Source organism: Sinocyclocheilus grahami, unplaced genomic scaffold (assembly GCF_001515645.1).
Source record: "Sinocyclocheilus grahami isolate Dianchi unplaced genomic scaffold, SAMN03320097.WGS_v1.1 scaffold1235.1, whole genome shotgun sequence".
NCBI lineage: Eukaryota > Metazoa > Chordata > Actinopteri > Cypriniformes > Cyprinidae > Sinocyclocheilus > Sinocyclocheilus grahami.
In genome coordinates, this window is record NW_015506414.1 from 175,442 (window position 1) to 191,859 (window position 16,418).

Here is a 16,418-nt window from a genome sequence, read left to right on the forward strand (position 1 = left end):
CATTCAGGAGTAACACTTTTAAATGAATAAAACTACTTGTGTATGGTACCATTCAAGAACAACGTCTGGCTCTTATTTCTTCATGTATATCCTTAACAATTCAATGAATCAAAAGTGTTTGAAAGGAGAAGCATTGAGAACTGAGAATTCTTCCCTCCTAATAGTATTAAGAGCCTAAACGAGTGCTATGGTGTTTAAGTCAACTCTTACAATGTGGATGAAAACATCAGTGCGATGTTTTCCGATCAATCTCACTTCCCTGTCATTGTCTGGTGCAGTGGTTCCCATCCATGTTCCTGGAGTCCCCAGCATGTCTCCTTAATTAATCAAACACACCTGGTTCATCTCATCAGCTGAGATCTGAAATGTGTGTCGAAATGTCAGTGATGTGCTCCAGAGCCGCTGCTGTAGTAACTCTAAAGACCTTAATAAGCTTGCTCAGGTGTCTTTAGGGGCTTTCAAACTGGGTAGTAATGGGAACTCAACTATAGGAACTAGCCACCAAGTTGATACCCCGAGAAATCAATTTTCCGGGTTGCATTCACAAGTGATGTAAACCTGGTGACAGCGATGCTATTTAAGTATGGCACTCAACATCAACAGCTGGAGGACGGAGGGTGGAGAAGTGTCTGGACTTTCAACTGCCGTGCTTCTGAACTGACTGTTGCAGTCTATTGTGACAGTTTTTGTTCATTGCTGGTGGTTTCTGCTGTTATGAGGCTGATTGTATCTGTAACAGTAGCTATGAGCAAATGTGAAAACATAAAACGTTTTTATTTAGCAAAAAATAGCAGAGCAGTGGCCATTGAACTGAACGGGTGCATTAGCGGAGCATCACGGTAACACAATTACTGTTTCCCAGTCGTTATAGTCTGTTACTGTTTCCCTGTCGTTACAGTCTGTTACTGTTTCCCTGTCGTTACAGTCTGTTACTGTTTCCTAGTCGTTACAGTCTGTTACTGTTTCCCTGTCTTACAGTCTGTTACTGTTTCCCTGTCTTACAGTCTGTTACCGTTTCCCTGTCGTTACAGTCTGTTAATGATTCGACAACAGCTGATATAAAGCGCAGTGACACCAGCATTGGACTGATTCTCATGCTTTCTCCCCTAAAACATCTGCTTCTGTCACCAGTGCTGAAGAGAGTGAATGAGCAGACAGAAACTGAGAAATACTTAACATGCATATGGTCATTTTCAGCACAAATAAAGTCCATAAACACGACAGGTATTAATGTATTTGGTGTTTTTAGTCAGGGCAGTGCAGTACAAACAACACTAAGTTCACTAATAAAATCCCTCACAGATCTTCAGTTTCTGGTGATCTGATCACATAAACCCTGATAGAATTATGATTAATTCCACTGACATATGTGTGACAGCGACAGTAATAACAACCAAGAGAGAATCATAATATCAGGTTAAACAGTGATAGTACATGTAGGCTAAAATTACATGTTTTTATTTTTATAGAACATAGAAGTAACATATATAGCCTAAGCTACAGTATGAATCATTATCAACTACAAAAATGTGAGGAGCAGAGTTTTACATATTAATTTTAATGAATAAAAACTTGACAAGATTTGAAAAAAGAAACAATTTTACAATATGCTGAAAATATAAGTTATTATTATAATAGCAAGACATATTACTGAAAGTCTTACAGTTTTTTTTCAACTACTCACACACATTTTCAAAACCTTGCCTCTTTTTTTCATAACTTCACCCACAAATCCAAGAATTACACACAAAAAGAAAAGTGCCTCGCATCTCTTGCAAAATGAAGTGCTGCATTCAAAATATCACAAACACATCTCAAAAGCAAACATTTGCAAACACCTTTGCCATAATATTAATTCCTGTTAGATTTTTGTGTGTTGTGTTTTGCAAAAAGTGTTTAATGAAATTGAAAACCGAGTCAAAGGCTGAGAATGGTGTCTGGTTTTGCAGATTTGGTGTGTGCTTCTGCTGTTTGAGTCTCAGCTTTCAGAAACTGTGTGACACGTGAAGATGCTGTGTGCAAGCAGCTGAAAAAAACTAATACAGTAAGAATAGAGAGCGGTGAAACATGACAGAAACAGAATCGCTTCAGTCGTCTGTTGTCTGTATCAGAAAGTTGTCAGCAGGGTGTTTTATTTTAATACTCACACAAACAGGTTAACTGGAAATCCTCTTACTTCATATACATATTTAATATTTATGAGTGATGATATGATGAATTCACTAAATACTAATAATGTCTTTCTGCTCTATATCTGCTCCAACAGTTAAATGACCGATTCGAGTTACTGTGAAGATGGAGTTTGTGAAAGAGGAGAGAGAAGATGTGAGTGATGAAGAAACACACAGAGAGGAAGATGAAGATAATGATGAACAGAGAGGTTCTCGACTCTTCATTAATGACTGATGTGTGTGTGTGGGGAAAATCATATGAGCTATTAGTTTTACTATTTTCTCAGGTTCTTGGGTAGGGATGTAACGATACAAAATGATACAAAAAGAAAAGAAAAAAAGATGCTTCTGTATGTACCTCGGGTTTGAAGTCATGGTTCTGTATGTTTTAAATACAGCAGTGGAAAAAGACAAAAATTACAATTTTCTTTTTTAGTAAGCACTGTAATAGTACATCACTGATAGTAAGAGGAGATGTAAAGCAGGTCTCAGGTGTGGGAAGTTCTGCATGTGCAGTGGATAAATCAACACTACACACATGCATCCATACTGAACGTTTATAGTGTGAATACCTGAATCACTACTGTAGACCTCTAAATATCATTAGTGATTGTACTTCATTAGTTACCGTCTCAGTCACCTTTTTTCCTTTAATAACCTAATAAACCTTATTTTGATTAGCAATTTTGTGTCCTTTGTGTGTTGCTTCCCTGAGCCCGGGTTATAACCGTAAGTGTGTGTGTGTGTGTGTTAACAGCCAGGTGTGTCTAAACTCAACTCTGAGGACCACCACAGTTGAGCAGACGGGTCCGAAGATCCCCACGGCGAGGCAGAAGACCACCAGAGCAGGACAGGAGACCACCAGGCCGGAGCAGACAGAGCAGAGGACCACCACGACGGAGCAGACTGGACAGAAGTCCACCAGGGCGGAGCAGAAGACCTCCACGGCGGACCAGAGTGATCAGGAACCCATGGCAGGGACTGAGGCCTAGGGAAAACTGAAACATAGGAGACGGACAGTGCATTTACAGTCTCAGGGACCGATGCAGGGAACACAAGAAGTTTATCAATAGTCCCCCTGGTGACCATTGACAGCTCAAAATCTGGCTCATTGACAGAGACTGGACAGGCAGACATTTCATAAACAGACTCACAGACTGAATAAGCAGGTTGTCCAAGACTAAACTCATGGGTTGAAACTGGATAAACAGACAAATTACATTCAGGTTCATCGATTGAAACAGAACTGGCAGGTAATTCACAAACAGATACATTAGTTGAGACTGAATAGGGAGACACTTCTGAACTGGGTGTATTGGTAAAGACTGATAAGACCGACTGTTCAAAACTAGAAACATTGGCAGGTACTGGATAGACAGACAGTTCACCAGTGGTCTCTTTGGCGAAGACAAAAGTAATGGGGCAAATAAAGTTCATTTATGGTTTCAGGGTTCATGACAGGCAGGGTTCAGAGTTCACAGGTGACCTTTTTGGCTGTGACAAGGCTACTAGGGCATACATTTAAAGTCTCTGGGGTAGTGATAAGGCTAACAGAGCAAACAAAAGGTTCATTCATGGCCCCCGTGGCCGTGACGGGATTACCTGGGCATATAGCAAGTTAATTTGCAACAGGACAGTCATGAAGTTCGCAGACAGCGTCCTTGGCTATGACAGACAGGGCTGAGAGTTCATGGGCAGCCTCTTCAGCTGGATTGGGACAGGACAATAGCTCATAGTTGACCTGCATGACAGGTTTAGAACAAGACGAGAGTTCCAAGATGGCCTCCTCACCTGGTTCAGAGCAGGAGAAAAGTTAATAAGCGGCCTCTGTAGCTGTGACATGACAAACAGGGAGTTCACAGACGGCCTCCATAGCCATGACAGGACAGGCAGAGGGATCACAAGCGGCCTCCTTGGCCGGAACAGAACGAGAGTTCACAAGTGGATACCACTGACACCTCTGGACGTTCTGCAGCAGATGCCGCCACCTCTGGAGGTTCTACAGTCGTACCATCTGGAAACAGGGAAAGTTCATTAGTGTTCTTCTTAACAGGACAGGTACAAAGTTCAGCAATGGTTCCTTCGACTGCGACATGACAGGCTGAAAGTGTATTGCTGGGCGCCTCCACCATACAAGGAGCTGAAGCGAGCGCTGCTGCCTCGGGAGGTTCTGCAGCCTCAGCCGCCACCTCTGGAGACACCATAGTGGACGCCGCCACCTCAGGAGGTTCTGTGGTGGTGTATGCAGCCCAAACACACCAAAAAGCGATCCCCATCATAGGAAGCGCTTCAGACTGGGGAATCAGTTCCAGAACAGGAGGGCTAGAGTGCGTGGGTTTGGGGATACCAGCTGCGCGTACAGACACCAGCGGTGCATCCCTCAAACTGGATTCCAGACTGGGATACCGAAGGACTGACCTTGATAATCTGGGTGCAACAGACAGGACGTGACAAGACTCTGGAACATCAGCTGTGAAGTTACATGACTCTGGAATATCAGCTGTGATGTGACGTGAGTCTGGATGATCAGCTGTGATGTGACGTGAGTCTGGATGATCAGCTGTGATGTGACGTGAGTCTGGATGATCAGCTGTGATGTTACATGACTCTGGAATATCAGCTGTGATGTGACGTGAGTCTGGATGATCAGCTGTGATGTGACGTGAGTCTGGACGAATAGCTGAGATGTGACGTGACTCTGGCAGATCAGCTTAGACGTGACGAGGCTCTGGCAAATCAGCTGAGACTTGACTTGACTCATGACGATCAGTTGTCACTTGACTAGACTCATGAAGATCGTCATGTTTCTCCGCAACAGCCACAGTGAACACGGAGTCGACACACAGCAGAACAAAATAAAAAAAAATAGCTTAGAGAAGAACAAGGACCCTCACAGGTTAATCGTGACTTTAAAGGTTAATTTACTCCATCACAAAAAAAGTCTCAGTACACAATCTGGCAGATCAGAATAACACGCAATGTCCAAATACTCTTGAAGCGGGCGTGTGCTCTGCTTTAAGGCTAATAAAAGTTTTGCAGCGTCCATACTTGGCCAATGTCCACATGAAAAGCTACTGGAACCTTGTGAGGCCGAGTATTCTTTTACGGGGCGAACGAGACGTGAGACGTGCGGATCCATCTGCAAAGCTTTTATTTAAAGGCGTGGTCATAATAACAGGCAAGGTTCTGACAATGGCAAACAGGTATATTGAGGGCAAGACAAAAGAGTAATCCAAACCGGGTGTGAGTCAGTCGACAGCGAACGTTATCCAGAGGGCTTGACGAGAGAAATCCAATAACACAAGCAGTAGTTCAGGCGATGTGCAAACACAGTCCGAAACAGTAGGCAAAGGGTTAATCCAAGATAAACGGGCAAAAATCAGGTAACACGGGAAAGCAGGCAAGACAAGGCTATGACTAGGAACTAAAGACTAGGAACTAAGGACTAGAAACTAGAGCAGGAAACTGGCTCCGTAATGTGCTACCACTATGAGAGCAATAAACGCAAACAATACTCAGCATTGAATGGTGGTGTGAGACTGATTTATATAGTGTGTGTTATTGGTAGCAGCTGTGTGTGATTAGTTTCAGGTGAGCTTGCGATTAGTGCAATGGAGTATGGAAAATGTAGTCCAGGGTGATGTGTAACAGTCTGTGTGGTGTGAGAGTCCATATCATGGGAGGGCGACCTCTGGTGGCAAGCGGATGGAAGTTCATGGACCGGATTCGTGACAAATACATTTCTATTTATATTCAGTATTCCATATAGTAGTTTAATAATAGTCTTCATTAAAGCTGTAGTCTAGAAACATTCATTAAATATAAACAAGAGGTCTGATCGCTTGCACAGCCGCGTCTCTCTCGCTCGTTTCACAAACAGGTTGAAAAGACAATAGACGTGTAGCTCGTGAATAAATGATTGGGAGCGATTACTTGGAAATATTAAATATTATTCTCCTGTCCATATTTTCTCTCCCTGTAAATCACCTGCATAACCTGTATCATCATCCCTGCTCACTTTACAGCACAGTTCACTGTAATTCAGCTCACATTCATTCATTTGTTTGGACTCTCAGTTATGTAATTTTAGTCGCTAATATTGCTTTCTCTCTCAGGTTAACATTTGTTGTGGAAAAATTGCATAAATAAGACAAAAATACAAGCTCCTGCAAATAATGTTTGCTTGATTTTGCATTAAATTCTGCATTTGCAGAATTGTGAAATCCTGGTGACTGAGCAGTGCTTCAGTGTATCGAAGCCAAAGTAAACTTGAGTCTTCAGCCGTATCCTGATCATCCAGACAGATTTGATGATTGGCTTCAGGTGTTGTGTAGAGAGAGTGTGTGTGGACGCTGTTACTGGGAGCTGGAGTGGAGTGGAGGTGTGTATATATCAGTGTCATATAAGAGCATCAGCAGGAAGGGAGGTAAAGAGTGTTGGTTTGGATATAATGATCAGTCCTGGAGTTTGTGGTGCTCTTCCTCCAGTTACTCATTCATACACAATAGCATAAAGACTGTTCTCTCTGTAAAGCCCATCAGCAGCAGAATAGGAGTGTTTGTGGATCACAGTGCTGGAACTCTGTCCTTCTACAGCGTCTCTGACACAATGAGCCTCATCCACACAGTCCAGACCACATTCACTCAGCCGCTCTATCCTGGGTTTGGGTTTGGTAATTTTGGATCATCAGTGAAACTGTGTTGATGAATCAGAATAGACTGACGAGAGATTCTACCCATAATGCTTTGAGCTGCATGATAAATCTGTAACAGTGAGATGTTATGAATCTCTTGCACAAAACGTCACACATCTCTTGCAAAAGCAAACACTTATTTCAAAACTATTTTAATTCTTATAAAAGTAGTGTTTTTGCATATTAACTCACACAAATGATTGGCCATATACACACCAAACTACACAGATGGGACAAAAGTAAAACAAAATCTTTCAAATCTTGTGTCTTGTGCTTGTTCAGTGTGCAGGAGTTTGTCATAACACTCACATGTACATGTATGTGCAAAAATACACTGTACATACAATATGTATGCACAGATGATAAACGTTACAGTTATTGAACTGGACTGAATCAACACTGAACTCTATAATGACCCTATTGGCTTGTTATTGCTGCTTTACAACTGAATCTGAATTTGTTATTACCGTTTTGAGACCGTCTTTATTGTATAAAGCATTATAGAAATAAAGGTGATTGACTTGTATGCATATTCAGTATGTTTACAAAATACTGTAAACAAAAATGCAGGGGTGAAAAAATTTTCTCACGACACAGAGCTTTGATTTCTAAGTGTTCAAATTAGGTATACAATACAAAAAGAAACGCAAGGTGGAAAAATAATTAGTTTCTTCCTCAATACATTGAGTTTTTTCTAAGTGGACAAATTATGTCTAAATGTTTTCACACATGATCATTGTCATCAGTAAATGAGTGTGGCATTTAAAAAGGCATGGCAAAAATCTGAATCCAGTGAAATAATCACTAAAGTAACAGTGAGTGAGGGGGAAAACTGCAGTAAACCACCACATGTGTAGAGAAGAAAACGCCTGCTCTCTCACGCCCTCCCACACACCAAACCACACTTCCCAGCATGCAACACCGAGACACAGAGACAGACAGATGCTGCAGGATGCTGTTAGGAGACGTCTTTCCCAACTTCGAAGCCGATTCCACTTTTGGCCGAATGAAACTGCATGATTTTCTGAGAGACTCGTAAGTGTCTTGTGATGTGAGAGTGTGTTGTGTGTTATTTGTGTTGCTCTTCATAGATACAGTAGTTTTATTCTCAATGTCCACTACTTGAAGTCACATCTAACAATAGTCCTCTCATTTCTCTTCTCCTCTGTGTTCTTATTATTATTCAGTACTTCTTATTAGTGTAAGGAAATGAACTGAAATGAATGATTCGGATATAAGATATGAGTTGTGTGGCTTGGCTATAAGCGAGTCTCTCTCATAATGTCCTCACAATGGACAACATGCAAAGTTAGTACGTGTCCAACGCTGCTGTCTTTGTCTAAATCGTGGTTGTGTTTGTAGGTCAGGCACCACTTTTACCCCTTCAGCTACATGAAAACGCTGACAGACTCTGACACACATAAAGACCAGAGTCAGCTAAACACACTTTCACTATGTGTGTGTGTGTGTGTGTGGTTCAGGTAAACCCTATGCTGTGGACTAAATGTCCTCACAAGGATAGCAAAACCTGACATTTTTGACCTTGTGTGGCCATAAAGCCAATAAAGCATTTTTGCAAGCAAGCAAGTTTTGGGGTTTTTCTGTCGGTTTGCCAGTGTTCACATTCATCTCTGATTCAGCCTGGCATCGCTGCTGTCTTTGTCTAAATCGTGGTTGTGTTTGTAGGTCAGGCACCACTTTTACCCCTTCAGCTACATGAAAACGCTGACAGACTCTGACACACATAAAGACCAGAGTCAGCTAAACACACTTTCACTATGTGTGTGTGTATGTGTGGTTCAGGTAAACCCTATGCTGTGGACTAAATGTCCTCACAAGGATAGTACAACCTGACATTTTTTACCTTGTGTGGCCATAAAGCCAATAAAGCATTTTTGCAAGCAAGCAAGTTTTGGGGTTTTTCTGTCGGTTTGCCAGTGTTCACATTCATCTCTGATTCAGCCTGGCATTCAGACAATCTTTTACCAGTCAATGACCTAGGATCAGTTATTGAATTATTGAGTCACTGATAAAATGTCTTCAGCAAATGAAGGATTGGCCCTCATCTCATTTCTGTGGTCCGTTAGTCGTCATAGCTCGTAAACCTCTATAGAGATGAATGGAAACTACAACAAATATAAGTTTCACATTCACATTTCCTCCAATACCAAAAATAAATAAATACACTTGATAGCTTTTCTATGACTTTGCAAAAGAGGAAAGAATGTGGAGAGATTGATTACATTGCTCAGAAGACAGATGTCAAATCTGCAGTCACTCCCTCAGCCATAGTTTTAGAAACACTCATGCAGCAGCATTAACTCATTTACTATAATTTAATGCCAAGGTAATATAACACAAAGTATAGACTTTATAGACTGTACATTAAAGTTGAAAAAAAAGGAAATATAAAGAACTTTGCTTGATTTACAATGAAAATAACTGCTTTAAGACGAGCCTCCAAGATCAGAGAAGAAAAGCGTAACTGCGAGACTACACTGAATAAATTGCTTTTGTGGGAAAACAGCTTATCATTTAAAGAATCAATAGCCTGTCAGCTACTCTTCAACCTGTTTGCCATCAAGCATCCATTTTGGATTGATCTATTTTCAGAGTCTCCACCCCCCAAACATGCTTTTTATAAGATCATTCACAGACTATTTTTCTACAGGTAGGATTCAGCTTACAGCACTTGATTTCACTGGTGTCTGCAAACCAGACTGACTGTTGCAAAACTGAAATTCAGTGATATTAAGGCTGTAATGTGATTGGTTATCAAAGCACACATGATCCAATCCAGTGGTAGAGCTGCAGAGCTTGTGTCCGTCTCTGGAGTCCAAACGCTGAACTCAACAGTGATCGGATGACTGATCCACTGCATTTCTGATACTTTACTCATAATTTAAGAGTCAAATTTTCCAAATATCTGTCACAGGCACCAAAGGACCTGAATGAAAACACAGACATATAATAATCTTTATAAAGCGGAGAGTTCCGGTGCTTGATTCTGATTGGCTGAGCCGCGTTCGAAGCTGTTGTAAATGACGCTACAAAGTAACACACCTTTGTTTACGTTTGTGTGTTGCTCGGCAACCACTTTGTAGCAACCACAACTGTTTCTGAGGAGCTACATTGTTTGGTGGAAGAACACTGTGTTTATTAATATCATTACACTTTATTTGCTCTGTTTTATTTTGTGAAACTTTACTACGTATATGGAATAACCGTTTTATAAAAGCAATAACTCCGCCTAACAACGCCCCCTAGCTGTTATAAACTCACTGTAAACCACGGCTTCACGGGGGTTATTCTTTTAACCGTTCTTTATAAGTAAACAGGGGCTTAAAGGTATTGTAGTTACTCACGACTGGTCTCCAGACCATTTGCTGGTCTGGTCTTGGTCTTGACTCGGTCTTGCCCTACTTTGGTCTCGACACACTCTGGTCTGGTCTTTATGTGGTCTTGACCAGTGTGGGGAAAGTTACTTTTAAAAGTAATGCATTAAAATATTGCTTTACTCCCTAAAAAAATTACTAATTGCGCTACTTAGTTATGAAAAGGAATGTGTTATGTTACTTTTGCGTTACTTTTCTCATCTGGGCTGGGCTCGCTTATTTGTTTTTAATATAAAACAGTTCTATTTTTGGCAAATGTAAAAGCCCTTTCAGACCAAAAGGGAAATGAATACATCTCAAGCTGAAGGAATAAAATACATAATTATTGCAGATTTGTGTCATATTCTAAGTTTGCATTTCACAGTTTTTATTCATTTTGAGGAATACGGAATCTGTTTCTGTGTTAGTGAAATGTGTTCTGTGTTCTGTTTCAAGTGTTGTGTTTGCATGCATTTACTCTGGATTTCGCTCAACGCAGGGACAGGAGAGCTTTCAGTCAGACAATGGAAATAAAGTAACTCAGATATTTCATTTGAAATCAAAAAGTAAAGCATTACTATATTAGTTACTTGAAAAAAGTAATCCGATTACGTAACTCCCGTTACTTGCCCCCAACACCGGTCTTGACTACTCCACTAGTTGTAGGATTCTGAAACATTTAAAGCACAGAAATGTCTCTGATTGTGACTCCATGAATGAAGTGTTTCTCCGTCAGCTGGGGCGTCCTGTTCTCTCATCCTGGAGACTTCACTCCCGTCTGCACCACTGAACTCGGCAGGGCGGCTCAGCTCAGTCCCGAGTTCAGCAAGCGTAACGTGAAGCTGATGGCGCTCTCCGTCGACAGTCTGCAGGAGCATCACGACTGGAGCAAGGTTTGCCTCTGTCCGTCTGAAGTGTGTGCTTCTGTTGATCAGCTGGTAATGAGTCTCCATGGCTGATTTCAGGACATCATGGCCTACAATAACACAGAGCCTGGGAGCCAGTTTCCCTTCCCCATCATAGCGGATGATCGGCGGGAGCTGGTGGAGAAGCTGGGCATGCTGGACCCGGAGGAGAAGGACCACAACGGGATGCCACTCAGCGCCAGATGCGTAAGCACAGAATTAATGAATACGGGTTGAGAATAGGGCTGGAAATGAGTGTAGAAAGAGTTTTACGCTTTTCTTTTTCAAGGAGTCAGTGAACGTGAGCATGTAAAGAACGTGTTTGTCCAGATCAGGAGCTCAAACTGATTAGGGTAAGACAGGATAAGAAGGTTTTCTTCCTCACCTTGATAACCCAGACAGCACAGTCTCGTCTCAGCACGTTTGACGAATGTTTATGCTATTTTTTAATTTCATCTGAATATCAACATTTGTGAGATTGTGAAAAATAGTGACATTGTATTATATGTAGGGCTGTCATCGTTAACACGTTAATAATTTAACGCAATTAACGCTAAATTACTGAAGCATAATTTCTATTCTAACCCTTTAACCAAATTTTGCTTCTCTGCTTGCGATCAGATCATTTTAAGCCGCTAAACTCCGGGAAAGTTTTCAGTCTAATGATCCAGTAAGCAAATGCATTCAAACAATCCGTCCAAAACAGTGCTAATATAAAGGAAACCAGGCTGATTACATCAAAGATTGCAGAGAGAACAGAGACTTGCGTTGCGTTTTAAGTGAATTATTAATTCCAGTGTTTGGCTTTTAAACACGAGCTCTGTCATATTCTGTGATTGTCTCTGAAGAGCGCGAGTCCTCACACAGACTGAACGGATTGTGAACACATCCCACCGCTGTATGGTCAGAAGAGACACAAACTACGGTTTCTCGACTGGATAAGCTAGTAGTCTCGCTAGTAAAGTTTTGATGGATGAAGACTGCAATCAAGGTAAAGATGATTGTGGTGGCGTACAGGAGTCGTACAGTAAGCACGCGTGAGTCCGTTATAATAATGCGTGTGAGTGCTCTTGACGCACTGATCGCACATTGTATTTATGCACAGGCACAAACATTTCCGTACATTCACGTTGTTTCCTTTGCTGTTGCACTGTACACATACTATAAAATTCTGATTTTTTTTCTTTCATATGTACTTACAGTATATGGGCTATTTATATCATTTGGATCTGTGGTGTCCTTTTGGAGTTTCTAAGTGTGCTTTTTTGGAAAGACATCTACATTTATCTTGAAAAAAGCTTGCAGAAAATACAGATGTTTGAGAATCACCCTTCAATCTTTTGGTTTACTTTGCTGGATATAGCAAATGATGACAAAATAAACATTTGAAACAAGATAAATGGTCTATGCTAAATTTCATGAAGTGTGCGATTAATCGCGATTAATCACAGAAAAAGGATGTGATTAATCAGATAAAAAATTGTAATCGATTGACAGCCCTAATTATATGTTGCATATCAATGTCTGTTTGTTAATGAGGGATCTGTGGACACATCAATGTTTTTAGATTTGTGGAATACAAATTGTAGTTTGTATTTTGAAGTAAAAAGATAAAATTAGACCCTTGGGGTAAGATGGGCCACCAGAATTGGCACAGAAGCCCTTAAGTTGCATGTTGTTAGTGTTATTTTTACATTTAATACTTATTGTAATTATTTAATATTTCCATGAATTAGATGTACATTTCAGAAGCCTTAATTAAAACCTTAAAAAAGGTTAAGTGAGTAAAAATCATAAAATTTCCATTCATAGTATGGCTATTATGACATATCTTCAATCAAAATATGGACAGTTAAATATGTAAAATATTTACATGCCTGTATGCAAGTCATAGAATAATTTTACCTTTCAGATGAATCTCTTTTACTGGGATTCTGGTTTTTCTATCAGCTTTTCAATTATTAATCTGAAGTGTCAAAACGCTATTTTAAATAGAATAGTTGATTTAATGTTTTAAATTATTGACACTTTAAAAATAAATAATTTCAGTAAACTTGCATTGAATGAGTTCTAAACGTGTGTATTCTTCACTCAGGTGTTTGTGATCGGCCCGGATAAGAAGTTAAAGCTTTCCATTCTCTATCCTGCAACAACAGGACGAAACTTTGATGAGATTCTGCGTGTCATTGACTCGTTACAGTTAACGGCACACAACCGTGTGGCTACGCCTGTGGACTGGAGGGTGAGAAGCGTCTGTTTGGAGATTGATTAGTGCTGTGTTGATTCTTCTGTCTGTGTGTAATGCGTGTGGATCTGCTCCGAAGCCTGGAAACAGTGTGATGGTGCCTCCCAGAATCCCTGAGACGGAGGCTGCGATGCTCTTCCCCGCTGGAGTCTATACCAAAGACCTGCCGTCTGGGAAGAAATACCTGCGCTACACCCCACAACCCAACACACATCAGCAGCGGACTACAGATGGAGAACTGGAGACGAGCCATCTGTAACAACACCAGAGATGATCAGAAATCAGGAGGCGAAGTCCTCACAGCTACGTTTTTAATGCTTTATTTTAATCCACAGTAAATTAGCATTCCAGAAAGACTTAAAGAGATAGTTCAGCCAAAAATTGACATTTGCTGTTAATTTAGTCCCCCTCAGGCCATCCAAGATGTAGGTGACCTTCTTTTTCCTCGGCTTCCCATTTATGAGAATAAAAAAAGCATATCAAGGAGCACAAAATTAATCCCTGTGGCTCCTAATGATATATTGAGGTTTTATGAAGCGAAATGATTGGTCTGTGCAAGAAATAATTTTGCATTCCACTATATGTTTTTTGACTCTCAGAATACCAGTAGCCACTAGGTGCGTTTCCATTAAAGATTTGAGCAAAACTTTGGCGATATTTTATAAATGTCGATAAAAAACTATTGCCAATGTTATGCGACTAAAACGTAACCTTTTGCCTCTCGCGATAAGTCATGGCAATGGATTTTGGTGGGATTTTGATGAATCTTGGCTATATTTATTCAAAGGAGGCGTATACGTGCATCTTTACAGAAGCAGCACAGAGAGCCGCTTCAGAAACGTGCGTGGCGTTCTGGATTCTGGAATAAACACAAGCATTGAGTGGCCGTAATCAGCTTCAGTGACCGTATCAGAGCCACACTGCTCCGCAGACGTGTGCAGTGTAAATTGTCTAAGCATTAATGGTAGGGAAAGCCCCTTATACTGGAGCGCGGCCACTTATGAAGTGTTTCTTGGAGGTTATAGTACACTGAAGAATTATCATATGAATTTTTACATACGCCATGTGACCTGTAAATGCGAAAAAGCCGTTTCCGTTGCAGTTTTGCGAATTATTCCTTTTTCGCATTGCCTGAAAAACCCCCTCATGCGAGTGTAAAAACTGTTTTGCGATATATGGGCGTTTTTGCGAAATTGACACATTAGGCGTATTTTCAATTCGCAATTTCAATTTGCGCAATTTGAAGGGTAATGGAAACGCGCCTACTGACTTACATTGTATGAATCTCCAAGAACTACAGTTTCAGCTAAACATCTTCTGTACTGCTCTACTGAAGAAAAAAGCCATCTACATCTTGGATGATCTGAGGATGAATAAATCAACAGCAAATTTTCATTTTTGGGTGAACTGTCCCTTTAATGACGACACATTTTCCAGATTTAACAATTATTACTTAGATTTTTCAAAAAACAAACAAACAAAACAATTCTAATTTGGATTTTTACATTTTCAAAGTAATAAATTAGTTATTAAAACTAAGTATATATCAAGTTAATATTTGAGTTTTTCTTTTCTTTTTTACATTTATTCCAAAATAACTTTTAGAACAAAGTATCACATTTCAATGTTGTGTATTTTATTTGTGAAATCATGTTTAGTTTTTAATACACACACACACACACACACACTTACACAAAATCATGCTAAACTGATCTTTAATAAAATACTTGATTTGCATGTGAGAAGCTGTGGTTTAACATATTTTATCTGGGTGATGTTTAGGTGTAAAAGGCTGAACACAGAATATTTTGTGTAGTTTGTGTGCTCAGTAAAAGCACAGATGAAAGAAAATCCACTGTTTTTGACATTTTTATTAGTCAAAAAAGCATCACTGAAAATAAGAGGAAATACAAAGCCTCAGTGTAAAAACTGTTTTGCGATATATGGGCGTTTTTGCGAAATTGACACATTAGGCGTATTTTCAATTCGCAATTTCAATTTGCGCAATTTGAAGGGTAATGGAAACGCGCCTACTGACTTACATTGTATGAATCTCCAAGAACTACAGTTTCAGCTAAACATCTTCTGTACTGCTCTACTGAAGAAAAAAGCCATCTACATCTTGGATGATCTGAGGATGAATAAATCAACAGCAAATTTTCATTTTTGGGTGAACTGTCCCTTTAATGACGACACATTTTCCAGATTTAACAATTATTACTTAGATTTTTCAAAAAACAAACAAACAAAACAATTCTAATTTGGATTTTTACATTTTCAAAGTAATAAATTAGTTATTAAAACTAAGTATATATCAAGTTAATATTTGAGTTTTTCTTTTCTTTTTTACATTTATTCCAAAATAACTTTTAGAACAAAGTATCACATTTCAATGTTGTGTATTTTATTTGTGAAATCATGTTTAGTTTTTAATACACACACACACACACACACATACACAAAATCATGCTAAACTGATCTTTAATAAAATACTTGATTTGCATGTGAGAAGCTGTGGTTTAACATATTTTATCTGGGTGATGTTTAAGTGTAAAAGGCTGAACACAGAATATTTTGTGTAGTTTGTGTGCTCAGTAAAAGCACAGATGAAAGAAAATCCACTGTTTTTGACATTTTCATTAGTCAAAAAAGCATCACTGAAAATAAGAGGAAATACAAAGCCTCAGAGGTAAAATATAATGGTATTAAAAAGAGTTAAATTCCTTTATGCAAAATGTTTGGAATGGTTTCTGTATGTTTTAAAACAGTAAAATTAAAGGGTTAGTTCACCCAAAAATTAAAATTCTGTCATTAATTACTCGTTTCAACCCGTAAGACCTTCGTTCATCTTCGGAACACAAATGAATATATTTTTGATGGGATCTGAGAGCTGTCTGACCCTGCATAGACAGCAACACAACTGAAATGTTCCCAAGTCCAGAGACGTAGCAAGGATATCTGTAAAATAATCCATGTGACATCAGGGGTTCATCCGCAATTATACGAAGCTACGAGAATACTTTTTGTGCG

General features: G+C 39.7%; 1 protein-coding gene across 1 annotated transcript; it reads left to right on the forward strand.

Annotated features, from left to right (window-relative positions):
* The first annotated feature begins 7,816 nt into the window (after window positions 1-7,816).
* Window positions 7,817-13,647, forward strand: LOC107568324 (peroxiredoxin-6-like). Its single transcript, XM_016254278.1, has 5 exons — window positions 7,817-7,899; window positions 10,975-11,131; window positions 11,204-11,350; window positions 13,239-13,385; window positions 13,468-13,647. Exons 1-5 carry the CDS (start codon window positions 7,817-7,819, stop codon window positions 13,645-13,647), a joined length of 714 nt encoding a protein of 237 aa, XP_016109764.1.
* Window positions 13,648-16,418: the final 2,771 nt, after the last annotated feature.